The sequence below is a fragment of the Crinia signifera genome, chromosome 1 (assembly GCF_055691185.1).
Source record: "Crinia signifera chromosome 1, ASM5569118v1, whole genome shotgun sequence".
NCBI lineage: Eukaryota > Metazoa > Chordata > Amphibia > Anura > Myobatrachidae > Crinia > Crinia signifera.
In genome coordinates, this window is record NC_139217.1 from 459,251,417 (window position 1) to 459,278,263 (window position 26,847).

Genomic DNA, 26,847 nt, shown 5'->3' on the forward strand with positions numbered 1-26,847 from the left:
GCATTAAATCTCCTTCGAATGGTTGGCCAAGACATAATTATCTATTTCTCTCCATCCCCTCTGGGAGAGTTCACAGGGAGAAAGTGCAGAATATCAAGGTTGGATATGGGGCAAATAGTCCTATTTTATGCCCAACATCAAAATTCCATGAATAATACAGAGGATGCCAGGATCCTGATGACCGCCTACATCCCCTGCCTTGGACATTTTACTAGGAAGTGGGCATAGCGTTAGCATGTGACGTGTTCTGCCAGAGTCCCCATTGGTCTCCCTAAACTCTGGAATCTTCTAGTAGAGTAGCCAAGTTTGGGCTCGCATTATATAATCTTGGTACATTCTTCCCCCCAGAAAACGTATAGGGTGTACACTCGGTAGTGCCCCGTACACACGGTGCGATTCAGGCTCACTTTCGTTTCTATTTTGACTATATCAAAATAGAATCTAAACTGAATGATTTTCGGTCACATTCGATCCAGTTCAGTCTATATCGAATAGATTATTATCTGTATAAGTATCTGTTGAGTATCCCTTATCCAAAATGCTCGGGACCACAAGAATTTTGGATAACTGATTATTCAGTATTTTGGAAATTTTTTATATTTGAACGAGGTAACTTGAGGTATCTTGCATTTATGTTGTACAAACACCTCAAACACATGAAATGCACACAAATCTATTTTATTTGTGCATGAAACAAGGTTTTAAAAAAATGAAACAATGTTTGTGTACAATCTCAGGCACTGAATTTGAATGCCAAGCAATCATGTCCTTGCTCATATTTAGTGCCAGTTATATGTTATTTCCCCAGTAGTGCCAGTTACAGATGTAGCCTGTAGGTTTTTAGCAAAAAATAAAAGTACATTTTGAAGACTATGGTTTTCAGAATAATTTGGATAACAGATATTTGGATAAGGGATACTCAACCTGTATAAGCAAATTCCAATCGTAATCAAACAGCATTCGATTTCGATTCGATCCCGATGCGCTGCATCGAAATCGAATAAAAAAAATTGAATTTGCAGGCAAGACTATATAGTACAGATCGGTACTTGTTTCCTAGCAAGGCAATCAATTTTTTCATCTTATGCCATCGCATCGCATGCCATATAGCTGCATGCGATGCGATACGATACGATGTTTTATTGTATAAGCACCCTAATTGGGTGCTTACAATGTTAAATGCACCTCCACTATCAACGCAAACCTGAAGCGTGGCGAGCGCAGCGGCGGTACGCGTCCTCCAACAATCTTCATACCCCCACTATCCACGTCGGCGTGGAGTTGATTTTAGATAGTGTGGCGAGGTGACGCGTATTACTTTACATGTATTCCGCGTCCCCTCACTATGCTTCGGGCTCGGTGGCTCGCTGCGCTCGCCACACTATATAAAATCAACTCCACGCCGACATGGATAGTGGGGGTATGAAAAGGTCTGAGGATGCGCACCGCCGCCCCTCGCGGGCTCGCTGTGCTCTCCACGCTTCGGGTTGGCGTTGATAGTGGGGGGGCATTTAACATTGTAAGGACCCATCTGGGTAATAATAAAAATACGGATAAAAAATCGTATACCATCGCATTGTATGGCATACAATGGCATGCAATTTTTTATTGTACCGCGTCGCATCGCATACCAAATTTAGTCTTATGGTATACAATGCGATGGGCGCCGTACTAGGAAACAAGTACCTACAGATCTGTACTATATAGTCTTATTCGAATGTGTACACTGTGCCCTGCGCTTCAACCCCGATTGAATCGAAAAGGAATCGCACCATGTGTACACCCTTTCAAAGCTAATTATAATGTAAAAGGTGACTTAGAATAAATATTAAAGGCTGGGGTATTACATACTTAAGCATGTTTAGTTTGTATTTTGCTTAAATAAACTAGTTTGCATAGTGTATGCCGTATTACGCTGTCATGTACATAACATGTGTGATTCTCATTAACAAAAACACCAGCATCACCTTTAAAAAAATAAAATAAAAAAAAGCTAATTTTTATGTTTTGGTGCTTTCAAATAAAAAAAAATCGTGCGGATAAAGTAGATTTCAGAACAGGATTTGCTCCTTCGCACAAGGAGACCCAGCGACCACTGACCCAATGAGCTTCCCTCAGGAAGCCGCGTATATGGCGCATAGTCTACGTATTGTTTTATTTCCTACAATCATTACAAATGCAGGACAATAATCAGTGAATGGAATACGTGTGCAGATGGAGATAAACCGCTGAGCCTTATTTTATATCACTTCTCCTTGTGCAAGATCTCTTTCAGGTTTAATCTCGGTAGAAGGAAGCATCCTGCCACACTCCATCTGGAGATAAGCACCGACAATAAGCGTGTCTTCTGCCAGATTATCACACTCATCACCGTTTACTAACTCGCAAAGAGATCAAAGGAGCTAACTTTGGCTTCACTGTTGTCTGTGCCCTCCCCCAGTTGTGAAAATACTGTTTAATGTACCTCCACAACCTTGTGGTTCCATAGAATATCCACTTTACTGGTAATTGTACAGCTTGGGTTGCTGTTTGTGTTAGCAACCGCTCTACAGAAGGATAGGACAATGCATTGTCCTGTGTCGGGCTAGGCATGATCTGCAGAGGTTCTTGTTCTCAGGAACCAGGGATTATTTTGATGGCTCCTTCAATCTGTTTTTGAATTTGATTTGATTATAGTTTACAGGCTGCAATATGGACCGTTATACAGCATGTCACATAGTAGAGAGCAGCATGTTGCATGTAGGTGACCTCTGACTTTCTATATACTGTACACTGCTCAACCCCTTTGTCATATGCGGAACTACCATTGGTGCAGCATGTGCACTGCATTGATGCCGCTGAGGAGTAAGGGGCCCTCTTCCTGTCACTCACTATTTTTCCCTGCCTCTCCCTGTCACCCTCAGCCATTCCCTGTCAGCCACTGCTATGTTGCCTATTGTGAACTTGGGGTGGAGTAGGGGGGCCCAATTTATATTTGTGCACCTGAGCTCACCACCCACATGTTTCACCACTGCCCATTGTAGTTGTAACAGTAGTAGTCATCATAGTTATCTGTTGGATTCCCGACTAGAGCCCTTTCGGTTTTCTCTGGGCAGGGCCATCTTAACATATGGGCTCAGTGGGCAGCTAGCTGCCCAGGGGCCCTCCAGTTGTAGAGGCCTTTGAGCTGGGGCAGATTGGGTTGTTGGCATCTGCCTCCTGAGCTTCTTGGGAGACAGAGGAGAATGCTGCCTGGTCGCTGTAATTGTAAATCACACACAGAGTGACCAGCTAGCATTCTCTTCCTGCTTACCAGACTGTAGCCAGACAGCATGGTGATTGGTGGATGGCTGGAGCTATCCACCAATCACAGTGATGACAGACATGATTTGTTTTTGTTTAAGTTTTTTCCCATGAATGAGTGTTGGGCCCAAAATGAAATGATTTGCCCAGGGCCTACAGTGCTGTTAAGATGGACCTGCAACTGGGTACTCTGGATTTTTGCCCACACTCCTATAATATACAGTACTGCCAGATCAGTGGTTCTCAAACACTGACCCCACACAGGCCATATTCTTCAGGTCACCCAGCAGGTTCACTGTGTATCACCAACTATCACGTTTTAAAAAGGCACAGGTGACTTGGGAAAAACATGAACTGTGTGCGGTCCTGAAGATCGAGTTTGAGAACCTGTGTGATGCTGTTGACTAAAATGCACCCGTGTGTGTGTGTTTACTCTTCTGTAGTCAGGGATTTAGGGGGGGAGATTGATTAAACTTTCTAAAAAGAGCATGTGAAAGTTTTGGACATAGCAACTATTGCGTTGGATAGTTATCAAACCTAATGAGAACAATTGCAGGTGTTGCCTATAGCAGATTCCACAAAGCAAATGAACCTCCTTGAGGGGTTCAGCCACAGCCATAATTGACGTCCTATTGGCAAGAGCTTATAGTTTTTTCTCATCTCCGCTCCCCTAGCAACTTGACTCAGCTCAATGTAGCTCCATCTTACTTAAAGGTTCATAGAGATTTATTTGTAAAAGTTCCCTAACTGCCATAACTGGTTCCACTGAAATCCTTCCATGGAAGAGAAATACAGTATTTATCATATGATATTTCACTTTTTTTATGTTTGCACAGTTCAATAATCTACGTCTGTCTTGAGAGGACAATGTGAAAGTGTATATGTGACTCATATATAGTCAAAAATAAAATTCCCAATCTCTAAGATTCAGAATTGCGTTGGAAATGGAACTGAACGCATCTTTTGAGGCACTGGTAATGTAAACGTGTAGCGCGAAGACCTAAAAAGCAGGTATCATAGTGCACTTAATGTACTCATTACCAGAAATGTTACTTTATCCTGTTCCTGGCCATGTACAGGTGCACTGAATGGACGTGTGTGCTTCAGTAACATAAGTTAAACGTTTTTTTTTTTTTTTTTAATATAATTTTTATTGAAGCACTAAAAATTTTGACATTACATAACAGGTTCAATAAACATCTCATCACGGGTACATTTCACATAGAAAACATCGGCACTTGGGTTAACATGGAACGTTTTTTATCTCCTAAATTGACTGTGGTATAAAGGTGAATATTTGCTTGGACATGTTATTTCTACCTCCAAATCTTTTGGCGTAGCCGGCAGGATGTATACATCATGCTCACTTTATTTTGGTGTAAGACAAACACAAACACACACACCATGATTTCATGCTGGTGACCTATAAGAGGACCGATTGGACAAGGTCTGCTATTGGGGCCGTTCGTACAATAAGACAATGATCATGCAGGTCAGCAGACATTTCTCTTGGGATCACATTTCCAACATGTTCTCTTTTTTATTTAGATCATTATCGGAATTTGGGTTGGATTATTGAATTTACGTACTGTAAAATCCAGCAAATAACACAGCCAGTTATTTCAGTTTAGAATCATGTCTTTGTTTGCTATACCTGTTAATAAAAAAACGGGTCTTGGTCAGATTTCATGATCAAATTCCAGCCTGAATAACGAAATGCAATGTCTCTGGTAACAGTAACGTGATGGTATCAGGATAGGGGTTCTAAGTGAGGCATCCCGATATGCAGAATCCCAATACCCTGGTGGTTAGTATTCTAACCCTCCCTACCTTCACCTAACCCTTCTTCTCCAACAGCTTAACCTTAACCGCCCTCTTAGAACCTAACCCTAACGACCCTTCTACAGCCTAACCTTAACTGGATCCCTTTAGTGCCTAACCCTTCTTTCTAAGTGCCAACTCAAACTCCCCCTCCCCCCCTTCCCCTGCAGCCTAACCCTAACCTCCCCAATACTGCCTATACCTAACCGAGACCCCCACATGCTCCCTTCTCGTCACCATTCCCTGGCAGGGTATCCCTAACCAGCCCCGGCATACAGTAGGAGCAAGTTTCATCTTTGCTCCTTTGGCCATGGCTAGCCATGGCTATTCTATTGTTCTCAGCTGCAATACGTATTGTATTGCAGCTGAGAACAATAGAATAGCCATGGCTAGCCATGACCAAAGGAGCAAAGATGAAACTTGCTCCTACTGTACTTCTATTGAGAAGGCAGTCAGTCTACCTGTTGGTGCAGAGGTGTGTTATACCACACCTGTGTGTGCACAGCAATCTACCTGTTGATGCAGAGGGCAGAGGTGTGTTATACCACACATATGTGTGCACAGCAATCTACCTGTTGGTGCAGAGGTGTGTTATACCACACCTATGTGTGCGCAGCAATCTACCTTTTGGTGCAGAGGTGTGTTATACCACACCTGTGTGTGCAATCTACCTGTTGGTGTAGAGGTGTGTTACACCACACCTACGTGTGCACAGCAATCTACCTGTTGGTGTAGAGGTGTGTTACACCACACCTACGTGTGCACAGCAATCTACCTGTTGGTGCAGAGGTGTGTTATACCACACCTATGTGTGCGCAGCAATCTACCTTTTGGTGCAGAGGTGTGTTATACCACACCTGTGTGTGCAATCTACCTGTTGGTGTAGAGGTGTGTTACACCACACCTACGTGTGTACAGCAATCTACCTGTTGGTGTAGAGGTGTGTTACACCACACCTACGTGTGCACAGCAATCTACCTGTTGGTGCAGAGGTGTGTTATACCACACCTATGTGTGCGCAGCAATCTACCTTTTGGTGCAGAGGTGTGTTATACCACACCTGTGTGTGCAATATACCTTTTGGTGCAGAGGTGTGTTATACCACACCTGTGTGTGCAATCTACCTGTTGGTGTAGAGGTGTGTTACACCACACCTACGTGTGCACAGCAATCTACCTGTTGGTGTAGAGGTGTGTTACACCACACCTACGTGTGCACAGCAATCTACCTGTTGGTGCAGAGGTGTGTTATACCACACCTGTGTGTGTGCATCTAGAGTTCTTCTCTCAAAGCGGCAGATGTATTAAGCCTGGAGAAGAGATCAACTTGAGATAAAGTTAAACAAGATAAAGCACCAGCGAATCAACTCCCAACTGTCATTTTCAAACTCAGTTCATTGGCTGGTGCTTTTATCTCCTTTTTACTTTATCTCCAGTTTATCTCTTATCCTGGCTTAATACATCTGCCCCAAAGTTTCATACAATTAAATATAACTTCTTGATGGCAAACATAACCCACTCCCCACATCACAGATGCCCTCCCTGCCCTCTGTAGAGAGAGAGCTGGGTGTTTGCCCGCTGTAGCTGTAGAGCGATGAAACCTGGAGACCACATGTAAGTGTATAGTTTTCTTTCTGGAGGGTAGATACACACAGGATGAAAGTGCAGAGTGCCGTATGATAGTAATGCTTGCAGATGCAGACAGTGGTAAGGGACTGCCTGGTCCAAGCGCTTGTTTGTTTTTTGTTATCGATTCCCAGATACTTCCACTATCTTCTGGCTATAATGGAGAAACGCAAAGTCTGGTGCTTACAAATTCATCTGATAAATAGAAATAAAAAGTGCCTGTTTGGGCAATGCCAGTTTTACTTTAACAGTTCCCGTGTGAAAGAAATCAGCAAGGATTCCTTTTAAGACATGAGGACGCATTATGTTCTGTATACTAGTAATATAATACTTTTTTGGCCTGATTCGGGAAGACTCGACCCCAGCATTCTCACGCCAAGGGCCGATGTTGCGGGTCTGCGCAAGCGTATGAGCGAAAATACACATGTGCAGGCCCGATTTTGCAAAATTCGCATGGACAGGGAAGAGAGGAGGAGGGTGGAGAGCGGACTGGGGCAGGGGAACACTCAGCAAAATTTTCACACGCCAAGCATCCTAGCACAGATATTGCAGCTGAATTATGTGATTTCATTGGTCTCCAAAGCAGTTTATGGTGGTCGTTGTTCTGTGAGCCTGCATAGAAACATAGAATGTGATGGCAGATAAGAACCATTTGGCCCATCTAGTCTGCCCCCTTTTTTTACATCTTGCTCTCTCCCCTGCAGGATGGAGCCAGTTGGCCGCCATGCACTGTGTTATGCTGCCCGATCTGTTGGGACTGGACAAGTTCAGACCTCCGCTCCTAGAAATGCTGGCACGGAGGTGGCAAGACCGGTGTCTGGAGGTAAGAGAATTAGTTTATGTTTCGTTAATCTGGATATCTAAAGGTGCGTTCTTTTCCTTGCGCTGCGCGCTCCTGCTGATTTCAGTGGGCACCTCTGTACCAAACTCTTTCGCTAGATTCTTTGGATCTCTGGAAACAATAAACATCATACTGATAAAAGGCCTGCCACAGCTGCCACTAATGCTGATTTTAATCATTTACAATTTAAATAATTTCACAATAAAATGAGACATATAATGGTATCAGCTGGCAGTACTGGCTTATATATGGCTATTAGGAATACATACAGATCATCGGCGGTCAGATTACCAATGCTGGCATCCCGATAAAGGGAATTCCGACATGGGTCAGGTAAGTATACTTATTTCCCTTTGCCCTCCCATAACACTAACTTTACCTTCCATGCCACCTAACCCTAACCCCCCCCCCCTGCGGAACATATTTATGTTGGGCCTATATGACAGGATAAACCTAGCATGCAGTATGGATATTTATTTTGCATAACGTCCACTAAAGTGGACATATGATTTTTCAACCGTGAAATTTTTTTTTTGTATTTCATGAAAACCTCTACCATATATTGCCCTAAACTTTACCTGAATTTATTTTTTTGTAACTGCTGTGCTAACTTTGAGTAAAAATAAGAAATCCACAAAGCTGGAGAATGTTTTTCAGTTATTTTATTTTGACCTTATTGCTTAAGTAGGAACTAAAAACTATCACTCTTTTTGGCACTAAGTGGGACCTCATTAAATGTAATTAGGGTGTGCCGTCTAGAGCCCTCCCTTGTATAATATATATTGTGTATTTGTATGTACACTTGAAGGCAAGAAACCCCTTCAGCCTGGATTAGCGCCCATCCCACCTGTCCCTGATCGTTTTTTAGTCAGATCTTTGAATTTGCTGACTGCACATTGAACAAGGCACACTTCCAGGTAAAGGTGCCCACACACAGTGCAATGTGCTCCGTGCGTTTTGAACTAGATCGCATTGCATCTAGATCAAAACGCATGCGATACACTACAACGGCGTGTGTTCCAAACTAGATGCGATCTATTTCAAAACATACGTGCTGCACATACTTTTTGTACTTTGCAATGTTATGTGTGTGCGGGAGCGTGCATCGCATCACAAGCCCACCGTGTATGGGCACCTAAAGAACTATTATTCATGTGAGGTGAGCTTTGGTGGTGGGGCTCCCTGAGCTGCTTTGACTAGATTGCTTCAAGGGATAACAATTTAACACTCATTTTAGCCCTTTATAACACTTTATTTGTTCATTTTATATCCATGCAACATTTTTCACACGTATATTTTGCCTCTGTAAAGGTGCGTACACACGGATAGATTTGGCCAACTATTCAGTCTCGTTAACGATTTCCTCTGAACTCCTGCACAAACGATTTGGTGTCAAATGATGAACGATTGAGCAAATGATTACACATGAACGATTGATCGTTAACGATGGTGGAGGGAGTGGGAGCCAGTCAATCAGCCTTACCAAATCGTTCATCGGGCATACACATGAACAGTTGGTCTGCATGCAGGAAAGATCAGCGACCTCTACCAACATCCGTCGGGTGCGCACATCGTTCCCATATATCGTTCATACACACGGAACGATTTGAGTGATTGGTTGTTTCAATCGGTCAGGAACACCCAGATCTTTTGCCAAATCTATCCGTGTGTACACACCTTTACACTCTTGACAAAGAAACCTAATTACAAAGTTTATTGCAAAAATGTATTTCACTTCTAATTAGTAATACTTGAATAGTGCACCTGCGTTCTTTCTCTTTGTGTGTGGCACTAGAAGTCTCAGCAGAGTAGCACTTCTCATTACATGTTATTAGGGTGTGCAGTCTTGGGCCATACCCTTATATACACTAGCACTAGGTGGCATAGTCTGTACAGTACCTTCTAATAGAGCTCCTAAGGGAAAAAAAACAATGCACTTGTGATGTCAAAAGTTTCTATAGGAGATAATGACATAAAGACAGCCGTCCACTGTAGTGGGCTCTGTGCATGAACGGGATAAGACATTGCTGGTTCTGGGAATAGAATTCACAAAACCATAACTGACATGACCTGGAAGAAATAAATGTGTGAATTGCATTCATGGGGTCAATTCTTAAATTGGCAATATACGGTATTTATAAATGTGTAGATTGTGCCAGGCCCTGCACATGTGTTTCTCCTAATGTGAGTAGTACTGTAGCTGCCATACTGCACAATTTAGTTGAACAGCACCCCTACTGTCCACATTGTGTACTGTGAATTGTGCATGTGTAGTGTAGCTTTAATAAACAGCACATACCAGTCAATGACGTGTTTTAAGTAGTGCACAAGAAATATTAATATTTAAATTTATAGGAATACGTAACTAATTTTATATATAATGTATCATTTTTTTTTATTCGAGTATAAAGGGGAATGCGTAATCATTTTAATGACAAATAATTTTACTTTGATTCTATAAAATAGATATTTGTATCCAGTCAAAATGTCAACATGGACTTTATGTCGACATAGTTGTTCAGATGGGCACAATGTGAACGTTGTACATGCTGACAGCCACAAAGTCGACATTGCAGTTAAGTGCTAGGGTTAGACTTAAATAATGGGAAAATATAATGGTATTATGAGCATGTCGACACTTGTTGACATAACATCCATGTCTGTGTTGACATAGCATATGAGACCCCTTCTCACAGGGATTAATGCGCCTCAGTTTCTCTTTAAAGGCCTCACGTCTGTGATCTTTATTCTATTCCTACACATAGCAAATACTGTGCAGCAATGTGTTACTGTAAGCAGCCAGTACTAACCAGGGGTACAACACACTTTGGGGAAGCATCAGTAATAAAAACACTGCTTCCACATAATGTTCTTATATTAAGCGGCCAGTGGTCATAAGTGCTTGAGTATAATTTAGAAATAATCTTCTTTTCACTCAACAACAGGGCAGAGAAGTGCGGCTGCGAGCGTCCATTAAACTCGTGCAAATCTGACGCTCTTGAAGCGAGCAGCGCACACGTGTTTAACCCCATTGCTGGGGGACCTCTGTCTGATAAATGACTCGATAGCACAGACATCACACCTATGCCGCTGTGGCAAAAATTGTCTGTCTGCAGATCTGAAGGCCCGATACAAGTATTTGACAGATGGAATCCAGGCCACTTGATAGCTTAATTGGAAATCAACTCCTCGCTATCTTGTGGGAACATCGCCATGTGCCAAAACAAAGTGATGATTTTTCTCCAGTACAAGACAAATCATTTTTAATTGGTTCATTGAGAGCATCCACAGTCTGTTTGTCTTGGTTTTTTTTTTTCCTTGTTGTTTTCATAATTGCAGCAGATTGTTGAAAATCGTTTTCCCCCCAGATACATGCATCTGTATTCTCCCTGCGTGCGACAGAGAGAAGTGACAGTGTCAGTTCCGCTGGGCATCGCTTTATTGTGGTACAACTTTTAACTATTAGAAGCGATGCCCCGCTCTCAGATTGGTCTTAAAGGAGATGATCACCCAGAGTTGGGTGTGATATATTTGTCAACAGGCTTAATGATGCAGAATGTCAATATTGATCAGGTAGACACTGATGACACGTTGACATAATTAGAATGTCAACAAAATAGCCTCTGGTGGTTACCCAACCCGTTAAGAATGACTGCACCTGTGCACCAGCTAGGTGGTCTGGGAAATGTGAACTTTTGGTAGATCTCGAGGACCGGTTTGGCCACCCCTGAGTTATAGCCATTGGTACATACTCAGAGGGGAGAACTAACCCTTACAGATAATATTCCTAATCCCTCTCTGAATTGTGGGCTTTGGTTTTATAATACACTTGTTCTGGTGTATGTGGTTTGCATTGAAGTGCTTACAGGTAACTTATATAATGTACATCACGCATTGAGATGGTTTTTTTTTTTTTTTTCGCAGGTTCGAGAAGCTGCACAAGCTCTGCTACTGGCAGAACTGCGCCGAATTGGACAGTCAGGACGCAAAGAGGCAATTGATTTTTGGGCGCCATATTTACCACAATATGTCGATACGATAATGTCACGTAAGTCATTGTTTCTAGAGTTGGTTTTTTTCCCAACTTTTCTGAAATGCCACTTTACCCTAAACCACTGGTTCCCGGCCTCGGTCCTCAAGTATCCCTAACCGTTCGCATTTTCCTGGTCACCTGTGTATTTTAATAATGTGACAGTTGGGGATACAGAGGGGTAGATGTATGAAGCTGTGATCAGGTAGGAGAAGTGATAAAGTGCCTGGTACTTGATCACCAGCCAATCAGCTCCTAACGCTCTCTTGTTAAACCCAGCCTGTAACTTAACTGTCAGGAGATGATTGGTCGGTGATAAAGTACCAGGCACTTTATCACTTATCCTCCCTTATTCCTCCCCATGCATCTACCCCACAGTGCTTCTGCTGGGTGACTTGGAAAACGTTGTCTGTTAGGGGTTAGGAACCACTGTTAATTGTAATTCCCAGATTATGATCGTTTAGTTTTTTTCTTCCCTCATTTAAGTCAAATATTGCGCACATTTGCTTTGTTAAACACAGGTGAAAATCCCGAATTTTGGACATGAGACAGCCACGCAGTCTTCATTTGATGAATGGCCACTTTCATATAAAAGAATTACATAGAGATGTGTCTATGGGCCAGTGCAAGGCACTGGAGCGCCCCAGGCAGGGTGGGGGGGGGGGGGAGGGGTGGGGAGCTCCAGGGCTGGAAGAGTGATGCGGCGGGCGCCTAGACGCCCCAGGGGGGGACACACACACCTGCCGGCACCACTGCCCTCCATCCAGGGGGAGGACCTGCTCCAATCTGCCGCCCTCCAGTGGACGGCGCCCTAGGCAAATGCCTAGTGGTGGCGCCGGCCCTGATCCTCCTACATCTTTGCCGAAGTCACACCAAACAGCCGTTCTTGGTTCACCAAGGGCCAGATTCTCTAAGCTTCAAAAGTGAAAAAATGGAGAGTGATAAACAGTCAGCCAATCAGCTCTTGTCTGACATTTTTCAAACACAGTCTGTGACATGGCAGGTAGGAGCTGATTGGCTGGCTGTTTATCACTCTCTATTTTATCACTTTTGAAGCTTAGAGAATCTGGCCCAGAGATCATTTGAGAATCTCATAGCTTTGAGCTTCTTTGATGCTAAAAATGCATTTTAGTCAATGCAACGCATATAGGACGCACAGGGAGACTAGTGTATGTGATATGACACATGAATATATGTGTGCGACTGAGTCTCTGAATTTGTACAGAAGTTCTGTTATTCCATTTATATTTTATGAGGCACCACGTGTTTTAGAGCCGTACAAAGGGCATACAATAGAACAGTACAGGGAGACAGGGGGAGCACGTTCCGCTAAAGGGGTGCAACATGGGCAAAATCTTGAACTCAATCATGGGAAGCAGTGATCAGGGTAGAGGTGAGGCGACAGTCTTTGGCTGACCATAGAGGGCGGGAGGGAGTATGAATGGAGATGAGGTTAGAGATATATGGAGCGGTGGAATTATAGATGGCCACGTGTGTGAGGGTGAGGAATTTGAAAGGGATTCTGTAGGGGAATGGGAGCCAGTGCAGATTTGTGTAGAAGGGGCGTGGCAGAAGTGGAGCGGTGGGAGAGCAAGATAATCCTAGTCGCGGAGTTGAGGGCAGATTGGATCGAGTGAGGCCAGTGAGAAGAACATTTCAGGGTTGAGCCGCGAGATGACCAGTGAGTGCATGATAAGTTTAGTTGTGCTCAGTGCACAGATGTGGTCACACCCAATATACATGTCACATCCCATTTCTCAACACAGTCTCCTCATGCATCTAGTCGCATTGCTTTGCGACTAAAATGCATTTGAGAACTGTCAGCCTATCAACGGCCGGCTTGTCTTTTAAATTTATCTTTTCAAATTCTACTACCGCTGGCCGCCCATTACCTGCCGCTCAGTGCTTCCTGACACTGCCCACCCCGCTGCTGCCTGGGACCCACCGCTGTATGGTCACCACCGCCAACTGCTGCCCAGGGCCTGCCGCTTTGCTGATCACCAGTTTTTTTTAAAAAATATCCCCTGCCTCCCCCGCAGCTCCCCGGGAGTCTTTACATGCGATAAATGGGATGCGATGTATCGCATGTAAAAATGGTACATCAAGAGCCAAATCGTAAGTGTGCCCTCTCAGGGAGCTGCCAGGGGAGCTCAGGGGAAATTGGGTCTGACTTTTATGCTTAGGACAAGTTGGACTAGTGTATGGGGGGGGGGGGGGTTGCTTTAGAATTGGGTTGCGTCTGTGGTGGAGGTCAGGGTGTGGGGAGGGAGTAGGTGTCTGTTTGAAATACTTACCAGTATCTGTTGCAGTGTAGCTGTCAGCATCCTGATTGCCAGTTACTAAAGCGCCGGGATTTTGTACCCAACCCCTTGAGCCCTATTCTTCTGCCTTTTGCTGTCAGTCTGTTCTGTCCCTGATATCAAGTGCCACATATTCCACAGCGCCTTACAATTTATTTATTTATTTATTAACAGTTTCTTATATAGTGCAGCATATTCCGTTGCGCTTTACAGTAGGGGACAGTAAGCACAGAACAGAATAAAAACAAATCAAAAACCATAGCAAAAGTCAAGATGAGTTATTAGCAAAGACCAACTAAGTTAAGAGACGCATAGAATTAAGAAAACGTTGGTGGAGATCATAGTGGTAACGGGAAATGAGTGGAGTGTGAAGTTTTACGATTGGCTGATTGGCCCGAATCGTTTAACAGCAGTCTTAGGTCTTCTGGGTAACAGATGTCATGTTTACGTATGTATATAAATTGGACAGAGAGAGTCAACTATAATGTAGAAGTACTTTATGTACTAAGTGGTAATAAGTAATGTGCTGGATAAATGTTTCATATTTATGATGTAAAAGGCCTTCCATTGAGCGGCTGGAGCTCCTCGTACTCTGACCTTAGCCAGAGGTGAAAATCTTTCCGGACCAAGCAGAAGATAAAATCGGTCATACGAAGGGGTCGGCGTCTCCAATTGCTTCCAGATTAGCCACAATTAGCCGACACAAGCTAGTTGATCTAGTTGGATACCTCATAAAAAAGAAAAAAGATAGGTGAAACAATCGCTTCAAATTGGATACCCCTCGAAATGCGTTGTACTTTTATATCGCTGTCTGACATAACACGCATTTCGCTCTAGAACTTAATCGGAGCTGCAACCAGCATGTAAATGAGTGTGTGGGATGGACTTTGCCATCTTAAATATTCAAATAAAGCGGATATTTCTTCCGTTTTTGTGTAATTGTTTCATCACTGTATTATTTAAATTAATGAATTGTAACCTAAAATAAATATTTCTCTTTGGCGAAAATGTTTGTTTGAGACAACAAATTAGATGTTTTTGTATATTGCTATTTCTATTGGTGCATGGCCAGACTATGGCCCTCCAACTGTTGTGAAACCACACATCCCAGCATGCCTTGCCATAGTTTTAGCATTCCCTAATAGCAAAACTGTGGCATGGCATGATGGGACTTGTAGTTTCACAACAGCTGAAGGGCCATAGTTTGGCCATGCCTGCTATAAGGTAATTCGGTCAACATGGCTAATGTCAACAGGGTTGGAAAGTCGACAAAGCATTAGGTCAACAATGTGAAAGTCGACAGTCAAAAGGTCGACATGAGGTTTTACCCCTTTTTTTTCGTGCCGACAGGCGGTATTTCAAGCCCTACCATCCACTACGGTGCAGTGGGAGAATAAAATAATTTGCCCGAAGCATGGCGATCGGACGCGGTACACTTTGACGGTGTTCATGTCGACTATGTTGACATTCGGGATTAAAAAATGCGAAAACCTCATGTTGACCTTTTGACTGTCAATTTTTCCATTGGCGACCTAATGCTTGTGTCGACCTTCCAATCCTGTTGACCTTAGCCATGTCAACCTATCTCATGTGTCAACCTAGCCATGTCGACCTTCGGTGGTCGACCCACTGCATGTCGATATAATGGCCCATAGCTATATTTAATGCTCCTAGTTGTAGTTTGTACAAATACAGGGAATGCCACGTAAGCCGGCCACTCGCGCCACAGTCTCCAGATGGAAATGTGACACATTTTGGGATTTTTTTTGGTACTCTTTACCTAGAAGGGCGCCCATCGCGTCCATCGCGGGCATTGCATGCACTAAAAAATCGGGTGCGATGCGACCAACGCGATGCCCGCGATTTCCCATAGGGAACAATGTTAAATGCCTCAATTGACCCGATTTTTACATAGGAAACAATGTTAAATGGCCCACAGAGGCCAAATAGGCACCCTGAAGTGTGAAATGGCCCCCACAATTGTTAACGCCACCCCACGATCAACGTGAACCCGAAGCGTGGCGAGCGCAGCGAGCCCGTGAGGGGCGTCGGTACGCGTCCTACGACCTTTTCATACCCCCACTATCCACGTCGGCGTGGAGTTGAGAATAGAAAGTGTGGCGAGCCACCGAGCCCGAAGCGTGGCGAGCGCAGCGGATACCTTCACAGGTATCCGCGTCCCCTCGCAGGCTTCACAGCTGTCCGCGTCCCCTCGCGGGGCTCGCTGCGCTCGCCACACTTTCTATTCTCAACTCCACGCCGACGTGGATAGTGGGGGTATGAAAAGGTCGTAGGACGCGTACCGCTGCGCTCGCCACGCTTCCTGTTCACGTTGATCGTGGGGTGGCGTTAACAATTGTTGGGGCCATTTCACACTTCAGGGTGCCTATTTGGCCTCTGTGGGCCATTTAACATTGTTTCCTATGTAAAAATCGGGTCAATTGAGGCATTGAACAGGAAAATCGGGTCAATTGAGACATTTAACATTGTTCCCTATGGGAAATCGCGGGCATCGCGTCGGTCGCATCGCACCCGATTTTTTAGTGCATGCGATGCCCGCGATTTTTTACTAACGATGCCCACGATCAAAATCGTGGGCGCCGTTCTAAGTAAAGAGTACCATTTTTTTATATACACAATACAACTGTTTTTAAATATTTTACATATATATTTTATACTCTATCCTATGGGGACGTGGACCCCCCCCCCCTTCCCCCTTGCCACCGCTGGGATTTGAACTTCATCCCCCCACCACATATATGCCCACATGTGTATAGTGTATTATTGACAGCATATGTAATCATGTCAGCTCTATTGCTTTGTATAATGTACAGTAACAGCCAGCATTGATTTACCATTAATGGCTTTTTTTTTTTTTTTTTTTACTAAACTGTTTTGGATAATTTGTTTCATTTTTTATGTAGTAACGGAACCATCTGTTCGTGGAACCCTTCATTCGTGTTTAAATTAACCTCTCCCTGTTGGGATTTTTTTTTTGTAAAATGGTCATTTCTCAGACTTCCCTGTATTACGAGCAGAGACAATGTCCAGCAGAATGGGCAAATCAGATTCTCCAATGACCCCCCCCCCACACACACACACACCCATCCCCCCATGTTTTACCTTAGAAAATTTCCACTGCGCCTTTAATGGAAAGTAAAAGGTTATCTTGCCCTGGCCTTTGTGTGTATGTGCTGATGTGAATGCAGGCAGCCAGACAGGCAATGTGTGGAGAGAGACTAGGGAACAGTCTGCAGATCGATAGCAGTGGTGTGAAGTGAATTAATGTGAGGCAGTCAGTCTGTCTGTCACTGGCATTGCGGGGAATGGAAGGCAGTACCGGTCACTCGCCACTCAGATGCCTTTCCTATAAATTCTCCTCCCTCCCTGACACCAGCACTTACTGTATGTTCTGGGTCACATATACCTTTGTGTTTTCTCTGAAAACCTTTCACTATTTTCACCATCTCCCACATCGAAAATGATGGAGATGAAATATTTTCTGCATCCAGTATGCGGCGGAATATATGCAATTCTCTTATAGATTACACTCGTTTATTATCTTCTTAACGTGCAATTAAAGTAAATAATACAAAATAATATATAATATACTGGTTTGTAGCATTGCAGATTTGTACTGTAATTTGTGAAATGCTCCGATTCCTAAAATAGGCTTCCTAACCCAGACCGTAGCTCTGTCTTCAATGTCCTCTGCGCGTTAATGGTCGCTTTGGGTTGTACTCCATCATGTAGGAGAATATATTGAATTTGCAATAAACTAGAAGAGATGACCCCCTGTAAAACCATAGAGATCAACAAAATACGTCTCGGGCAGGCACGCGTTAAATTGTTCAGATGCAAGAAAACACACACACACTCACACACAAACCTGCTTTATTTTATTGGGATTGATCAGGATGTGACCCCAGCCACTTCTACGAGACCGCAATATTAATAATCATCGGCAATATCCTTCGGAGTGAGGGATGACGGGATCAGGCTCGGAGCATTATTAATAGATGTCACTTGTAGCAGTTTAAATGTATATTACGTGTTATAGAATATTAGTTATGTGTTCTAATCACTGTGTGGCACTTTCAGATGCTGTGGCAAAGAAAAGGAGTTATAATTAGTCTGTAGTCTTCGATGTTTATCCATAGAAGAGTCACTCGGTAGCTGGGAATTCTCGTTATTGAGATCTTTAAATCTAGCGGTTCATAGATTTTTTTTTTGTATTTATTTTATTGCGTAGGAAGTCTCAATATTTATGATTTATTTGCTTGGAGCTTCAGTTCTTTAGCATTTGTCTGTTTTAGATTGTGCTGTGGAACAATAGGGAATAAGTATTTTTGCTAATTAACGTCTTGTGTTGTCTATAGTCTTGGTAAGTGATAGGCAAACACTGGCGTCGCTTAATCTTTAAAGGACACATTACCCTTAATTGCAGGCAGAGCCTGCCCTATCCAATCTGATACCCTAGGCAAGATTTTGCATGGTGCCCCCTAGCACCACAACTAGTTCCCCCTCTGACTCGGCACCCCCTCTCCAAGCACAGCATCCATCAATCCAGCAGCAGAGATCACAGCAGCATCCATCACTCCACACCCGTAGCAATCCTAATCCACAGAGCCATATTTAGACATTTTGATGCCCTGTGTCATCAAGAGCACTGGTGTTCCCATCCCCTGTATTTCTAACAGATCCAAAAAAGTTGTGTACTCTTTCTGGGAAACGGTGTAGTCATACACTGGTACCCCCAAATTAAATTATGCCACATCATAGTGAAGCATTATTCACATTACATCACAGGATAGCGTCCCTCATTCACATTATGCCACACCGTATTGCTCCTCATTCACACTACAGCAGACCGTATTGTTCCTTACTCACAATACACCACACCTTATTCACATTAGACCAAATTATATAGCTCCTTATTCACATTACAACACGAAGTAATGCTTCTTAATCATGTTCCACCACACCGTATCCCTAATTTTCACATTATACCACACCGTATAGCTCCCTATTTACAGTACACCACACCATATCACTCCTTATTCACACTACAGCACACCGTATTGCTCCTCGTTCACATTACACCACACACTACTGCTCCTTATTCACAATACACCACACAGTACTGCTCCTTACTCACATTACGCCACACCATATTGCGCCTTATTCACATTACATCATGCCGTATTTTTAAAACGTCTTCACACTAAACCACACAGTACTGCTCCTTATTCACCACATTGCACCTAATTCACATTGCAGCATGCCGTATTGCTTATTTATGTTACACAGCACTGTATTGCTCCTTATTCACATTACAGCAGATATTTTTGCTCCTTAAACTGGCACACTAGTGAATTACACGGGTTCAGTGGCTGATTTAAGACCAGGTAAAATGCTGTCTTGAAATCAGCCAGCCACAGAACCTGAAACAGTTTGCATCTAACTGCTCTTGTCCCCACTTTCACACACCCACAGAAAACCAGAATCCATACTAAATATAGGATAAGCCACATCAGTTCTATACTAAGCCATATCCAGATAAAAGTACAGTGAAAATGTCAGATCCACATAAAAATACACTAAAATACTACATCCACATTGTAAAAAGCTAGATCCACTAAAAATACATTACAAAAGGGCAGATTTACATAAAAATTACAAAAAAGCCAGATGGCTTAGGAAGGATAGGTTTAGGCTCTATTGGGGAGGGTTAGGTTGTAGGAAAAGCCATTTGTCCTCCTCCAAGTCCTGGATCCTGGGGCTTTCATATTGTGGTTGATCGCTGCTTCAGTTGGACTCCTAGAAGGCCAAGGCTTTGCCTGTGCTGTTGGGGCGTGGGGTTGGGTGTGGGGCGACGGGCTGTGACTGGTAGTTAGCTGATGGGGAGTGGCAATCTGCGAACAGGAAGGTGGGGTAATGATTGAGGTAGCAGGATGAATGGGGACAATGGGTGTGGGCTGACGGGCTGTGACGGGTGTGTAGCAGGTGTTGTGACAGTCTCTGAGCAGGAAGGTGGCTATGACAGATGTGGGGTGACAGGATGGGTGGGGACAATGGGTGTGGGGTGATAGGCTGTGAGAAGGGGGATGTTCTCTGTATGCCAAGGACGGATGATGATCATGTGGGTAGGAAGAGGAAGGGCACACTTTTTATTTTTTTATTAAAAAGAGACCGCAAGGAAAATATAAACATCTGACAATAATATGCTTAGGCAAAACACATGTAACTGGCCTGCTCTCTCTGCTGGGGTCAGGCAGCTGTCAGCAATTCATGTCACTGTTTGGAGCTGTCCTCTGGTGTAGGGCCACAAAAACCTCCCTTCCTCCCTTCCTGTCTTCCTTGCTGACACAGTGAGCGTGCATGCATGACATCATCAGGCACAAGAGCAGTGTTCCCGCTTGTCAGAAGCCTAGGGAGGCGGAGCTAACGGAGTTGTTCTCTCCAGTGTTGCAGGTCCGTGGGGTAGAAGTGCAACGCAGGGCGGGTAAATCTTGCATGGCGGCCCTGTACCATCATTGCCACCCCAAGTCAATTTTTTAAAAACCTTTGCAGGCTCCAAACCTCTTCCAGGCTCCCAGACTTTCCTATATGAGTCTAATCTTTCAGCGCTCATAGACCTCTCCTAGGGCTCCTTTATGCATCATGGGAGATGTAGATGTATTGTGTCCAAATACTCCTGTCTGAATTCGGACACTAAAGCTCTAATGCAGGGGGACATCTGGGACGCCGTAGGGATGGCCATCGTTGCCATTGCCATCAATGATTACCATTGATGGCAAAAGTGCAACTGGTCATCGATTAGTGTATAACTATGCAATGGATGACCATCGATGAATGACCATTTACATACAATCGATGGTCATCGAGGAATGACCATTTACATATCGATGGTTAGCCTGTAGGCCAATCAAAATATGAGGGCATGGCTTCATGGGTGTCTGGGTGGAGCTATGCTCTGTATCTTGTCCCCTTGGGGGGGGGGGAAACAAAACCATTCATTGAAGCTTCATCAATGGTGGGAAACACACACACAAACCTGTTCGACGGCCATCCCAAGTCCACCCCGGCTAGTAGCACCCCCTAGGCATGTGCCTCATCTTTAATGGGATATCCACCACTGTGGGCGCTACTAGTGGGACACGCACGCGCTCTGCCATTCATCAGAAGCTAATGCCGGCTTGTTACTTAACAGTTCCACTGTTCATTTTAAATTCTTTGTTGCCGGAATCTGTGGACATTATTCTGTCTTCGCTTAATATTCCATAGAGGTATTTCTGTTGTGCACAGACCGGCGTTATCCGGCCTATATTATTTCAGAGGAAAGTAAAGCGCGATATTGCTGAGAGGTCATTACGTATCTCCTCGCAGTGTGTGTGTGTATGGCACAAGCAGCACTCGAGTGTAAGCTCTGTACGTATTACGTATTAACAATGTATGAGCAGCAGCTGCAGCACAGGAAGAGTTTTATCCTAAACACATCATCATCCGATCTCACATTTATTATATATGTGCAGGGCCCCTCGACGCGCAACGTCCTCTGAGATTTTAAGTATCGGGAAATATGTCATTAAAGAAAAAGTTCTACTACTATATTCCGTTACAGCTTTTATTTACCTTCTCTATACTATTATTGTGTTGTATTTTGTAAAAACCCTTCAGTTTCCACCCGCAAAATATACGCTAAATAGGCTTACCGTCTATATAGTTTGTTCGGGAGATTAGATTGTAAGCTCCTTTGTGGCAGAGGACAATGCCAACGGCCACACCTTATCCGTAAAGCAGTGGAAATAAGAGATACTAATCATACAACTGGTTGCGTCTGTTACAGCTGGGGTGACGGCAGAATCCATGCAGGCCGGCAGCGCAAGCCCGGACTCTCTGGGGTCAGAGGTCAAAGTTCAGGAGGAAGAACACGAGCTTGTGGACGATGATATCGCAGCAGGTAAAGGATTTCATTTTCTATTCTGTTTATTACATGTTTGCCGGGAACTGTGTTGGTCCTACATGGGGAATCTGTTTTGGGTTCCTCGTTTTATTGCTGTCCATCTAGTAGCAAATACAGCTGCGCAAGTAAATAAAATACTGCGGCGCTCGTGTCCGTAAGCTGGCTTATAAAATCTATATCGCTGTGTTAGTCATTTTGGTTTTGTGTTTACCTGCAATTTGAATATGTTCTTTTATTCGTCTTTAGTGTTGCATTGATTCCAAAAGTCTTTCTCCCACCCCCCTATAAGCAGTAATGTTCCTGTTGATACAGACATCTGTGTTACCTTGCCATAATGCAGCGTTTCAGTGCAGATTAGATCCATATAACAAGCTTCTTTTCTTAAAAGGATTTAATGCTGTTCCTTCGGGGGGGACTGAGAACTTCTGGTAGTCTAATGATGTCCCCAGACAGCTGCAGAGCCATCATTACTCCTATCCGCTCTTGTTCCTGTACTTTCCAACACTTCCACGACACGTTACTGTAAGAGGGAGGGCAGACTGAGCGAGAGATAATGGGCCTGATTCAGGGTCTGATCCCATGCCTGCCAGTTCCCACAGCGGCCAGTTATCGATAGACTGCATGCGCGTACGGTTCACAATACGCATGCGCGAAGCCGCGCTATAATGAACTCCCGCCACTAGTTCTGTTTACTGGCCGTTCGCAAGGTGATTGAAAGGGAGTGGGTGTGACATGTAAAATACGATTGTTGTATAATTATTCTATGTTATGCATTGCACTTAATAAACTATTTTTGAAAAAAGAAAGAAAGGGAGTGGGCGTTTGCAACCGGACGTTTTTTTGGGAGTGGCAAAAAAATAGCTGGGTGTCCCGAAAAAAAAACGCTGGAAGTGTCAGGGAAAAAAACGCAGGCGTGCCTGTTAGGGGGAGGGTGTATGGCGTCAGTAGGAGGCCGGATATGACAGCCACCAAGGAAGTCAGGGCTACGAGATGGCTGCGATGATTTGTAGCCAGCGCAAAAATCATTTGATGGTGAGCCTGTTACGATGGGGTTTGAACATTTTCGCTCGGGTGCGAACAAATCCTTTTGCACAGCGAATTTGCGACTGTGCAATCAGTTCTTAAAAAAGTTCTGAAATTGGCATTAGAACGTTGATGGCTGAAGTTGGCTGAAGTTATAAAATCAATGATTGCGCTTTATGTTTCTTGCAGTGACACAGTATTTACCAGGCAGACGTTTCCTCACATAGCTAGACCATTAGGTGCTACTGTATCCTAGCAACTTTTTCTTTATATTTGAATAGTATTTGTAATGCAGATGCAGCAAAACACCGCCCAGTCTGTAACAGAGATGCCAGCCTGCGACTTTGTCCACTGACCGTTTTCTTTTAAATAAGTTGCAGAGGAAGCACAGCGGAACGTGGCGTGTGAAAGTTACAGTCGCTGCCTTTGTAGCACTTTGTACACAGATTCATACTTATTTACACTCGGGCAATGTAAGGGTTAGCATTACTGCCTCACAGCATGGGTTCGATTCCCACCATGGCCCTAACTGTGCGGAGTTTGTATATTCTCCCCGTGCCTCCGTGGGTTCCGGTTTCCTTCCACATTCCAATAATATACTGGTAGGTTAATTTCCTCCCAACAAAATTATACCTAAGACCGAATGTGCGTAGGGAATATAGATTGTAAGCTCCACTGGGGCAGGGACTGATGTGACTGTTCAAATATTCTCTGTAAAGCGCTGCGGAATATGTGCGCGCTATATAAATAATTTGTAATAAAGAAATTAAATGGTTCTGTTGCATTGAGACGAACAATTGAATGTGAAGAGTCGCCTGGCACAAGTGAGGTCCCACGGGGCTGCTGCCTCCGTAGCAATAGACTATGAGAACACATCTGTATTTTGCATGTGGCATAAAAAATTTTGGGGAGGTAGATCTGAGCTCATTTATATGTGAATGAGGCACGAGTCACAAAGCAGTCCTTCGAAAAGATGGAGCGCCATACTAAAAGTTTCATGCAGCAGTCTATCCTTTCAGAATATTCTGTGTTCTTGGTAGTGGCGGAGTTTCTGGTGGAAGTTCCGTTCTGTTACTCAAAAACATAGAATCTCAACAAAATGCTGGAACTTGTTAACGTACTTTATACGATCCAGCAGCCTCTCAGTGAATAAGGCAGTGGCACCGGTGCCTTAGCTGCACTATTTCTGCAATTACGGTTTCCAGGCAACTTCTCCCGTTTCCCTCCGCTCTCGCTAACCCCTTGGTCTCCACTCTTCTCCAGTCTCTTCCCTTGTTCATCGTGCTCTTTTAATGTAGATGAAATGGGTTCTGGGAAAGCTGCTTTTATTATATTATCACTGCGATGTACATGATCTATGGCCCCTGCACACAATGCCTGATAGAAACATAGAGTAGGTAAAACTTTTTGTTTGGTCCTCATATGACAGCATGTAAGACGCGTGTTCTCAAAGCCTTGCTGCAACATAGTATACTACATATGAAGCGTTCTCATGGATCTGCAATATATTGTACTGAGCGCTGCAGTCAACCATCACTAGAAAGCGATTGCTCAACACTGGCTAAAAACTTGCACCCATGAGTCTTAGGACTCAGTGTTAAGTTAGCGTGGGTCTCCGTGGGAGACGACGATGGCTCGCTGCACCAGACAAGGTGAAAAGCAGGGGGTGGGGGAACCTTAATGTAATGTACATATAACAGGACATAGGGCAGAACCCCTTAGACACCCCTCATAATGATTAATGTATTTAAAGGTTAGAAATAGTCAAATATGACCATTAAAGACATAAATATATATATATATTTTAAATGGGGTAAATGATGCAGGACATGTATGTAGTGGGGTAAATGATGCAGGACATGTATGTAGTTGGATAAATGATGCAGGACATGTATGTTGCGGTGTCAGTGATGCATCCTGTGTCCATCTCCGCTTCCTGTTCACCCTAAGATGGCCGACTTTTCAGAGCAGTGTATTGGCATCCGATCCCCCTTGAGCAGCCCCGGAACCTTCCCGGGCAGCAGAAATGCATGTGCTCCTTTTGCATGTGATGTATCCCATGTGATCCCTGTTCACCACTGCGGGGAGGGGGGTCCGAGTCGGAGGTCATACGCGCAGCACGCATTATCTCCATCTCCTATGTGTGCGGGATCGCGCATCGGATTAAATGTCAACACAGATCAGATTTGGATGCTTTTCACTTGATCGGTCGGCCCGATCAGTCGGAATCGGGTGAAAACAGGCCAAATCGGACCTGTGTTTTTGCACCATTCGCTATACCTTTGACCTTGGCTCGTATCCTGTAGCCACTTTCTACTCCCGGGTACAGCACAGAAAACTCAACCACATCCATAGACTCTTACATATCCTTGACCTCTTTATACATTCTATTCAGTATTCATGGCAACATTGGTTAATCTTCATACTTTGTAGAGAAAAGAACCAGATGGAGGTCAATGTGCTGCCTGAGTCTGTATATTGGGGCTCCTCCTATTCCACCAGGTGTTTTTTGGGTCTTCCTATCTTTAGTTAGTGCAGGTAGGAACGGATGCAGAGGGGTTACCTTTTCTCTTAAGGTTCCAGGATGCACCATTTATTTGTCAAACCTTACCCTATACCCATACTATAGCACAATCCTCTTGTTTCTGCTGTGCCCAAGAAGCACCAGCAGATTAAGTAGGAGCGACCCACTGCAGTCACACTGTAAGGTTTATTCTGGGTGTTCAGATAATATTTTTAACTGAGCATTTGCAACTCATGTGCACTTGATTCAGATGCTTATCTGCGCCAGTATGAAAGCTGCAAGCACTTCTCCTGACCCTCGTAGACCTTGTGTTCAGCTGGGTACAACACTGCAAACTATCCAATGCTGTCTCTCTCAATGGGGGTTATTCTAGTTCACTCTTTCTGACAAAATCCTTCTTAGATGGACAAAACCAGGGGCAGATGTTACTTGTGCAGAGAGAATTAGATTTTGGTGGGGTTTTACTTCAAACTGAGATCTATATTGCAGTGTAAAAATAAAGCAGTCAGTATTTTCCCTGCACAGAAACAAAATAACTCACCAAAATCTAATTCTCTCTGCAAATTTTACATCTGCCCCCCTGCAGTACACATGGTTTTGTCCATCTAAGAAGGATTTTGTCAGAAATAATTAACTAGAATAAGGCCCAATGTCGGCAAAACAAGAGAGATGATTGTGGATTACAGGAAACATCAAGGAGATGATCATAGGCCAATTTTTATGGGTTGAGAGGGTGAGCAACTTTAGGTTCCTCTGTGCTCACATCACTGAGGATCTCTCTTGGACTTTTCATGTTGATACTGTGGTGAAGAAAGCTCGTCAGCGGCTCTAATTTCTGAGAAGATTGAGGAAGTTTGGTATGGGCTTCAAAATGGTGACCAACTTTTATAGATGTACCATCGAGCGCTTGTTGACTGGCTGTGTTATGGTGTGGTATGGGAACTGTTCTGCCCAAAGTTGCAAAGCTCTACAGTGAGTGGTGAGAGCGGCTGAGCGAACCAGCGGCAACAGACTCCCTGCCATCCAGGATATGTATCACCAGCGGTGCCTGCGGAAAGATCGTAGTATTATTAAAGACCATAGTCACCCAGTTTGCAGCCTTTTTTTCTCACTGTTACCATCAGAGAGAAAGTACAGGAGCATGGATGCTCGCACTACAAGACTCAGTAATAGTTATTATTATAATTTTATTTATAAGGCGCCACAAGTGTTTTGCAGCGCCGTACAAAGGAACAGTACAGGGAGACGAAACAGTATTACATTGAATACATAACAAAAATATAGTACAAATAAAGAGCGCCACAGGTCAATACACATTACAGCTTAAATATAGTAGTGAGGACTCAATCAACATACAACTAGAGGCCAATGATGGAGATGAGTATGCGGACAGAAGATGGTCACTGAGTGTTTGAGTATGGGAGAGCTGTGAGTG

The 26,847-nt window shown here is 43.9% G+C and overlaps 1 protein-coding gene across 2 annotated transcripts in view; it reads left to right on the forward strand.

Annotated features, from left to right (window-relative positions):
- The window catches only part of WDR7 (WD repeat domain 7), a 298,065-nt gene that overhangs the window by 107,439 nt on the left and 163,779 nt on the right, over nucleotides 1-26,847 (forward strand). For both annotated transcript variants that reach the window (XM_083155233.1, XM_083155236.1), the window contains 3 exons: nucleotides 7,433-7,551; nucleotides 11,494-11,617; nucleotides 21,749-21,862. In XM_083155233.1, coding sequence (XP_083011359.1) covers nucleotides 7,433-7,551; nucleotides 11,494-11,617; nucleotides 21,749-21,862 — 357 coding nt within the window. The remainder of the gene's footprint in view (nucleotides 1-7,432; nucleotides 7,552-11,493; nucleotides 11,618-21,748; nucleotides 21,863-26,847) is intronic.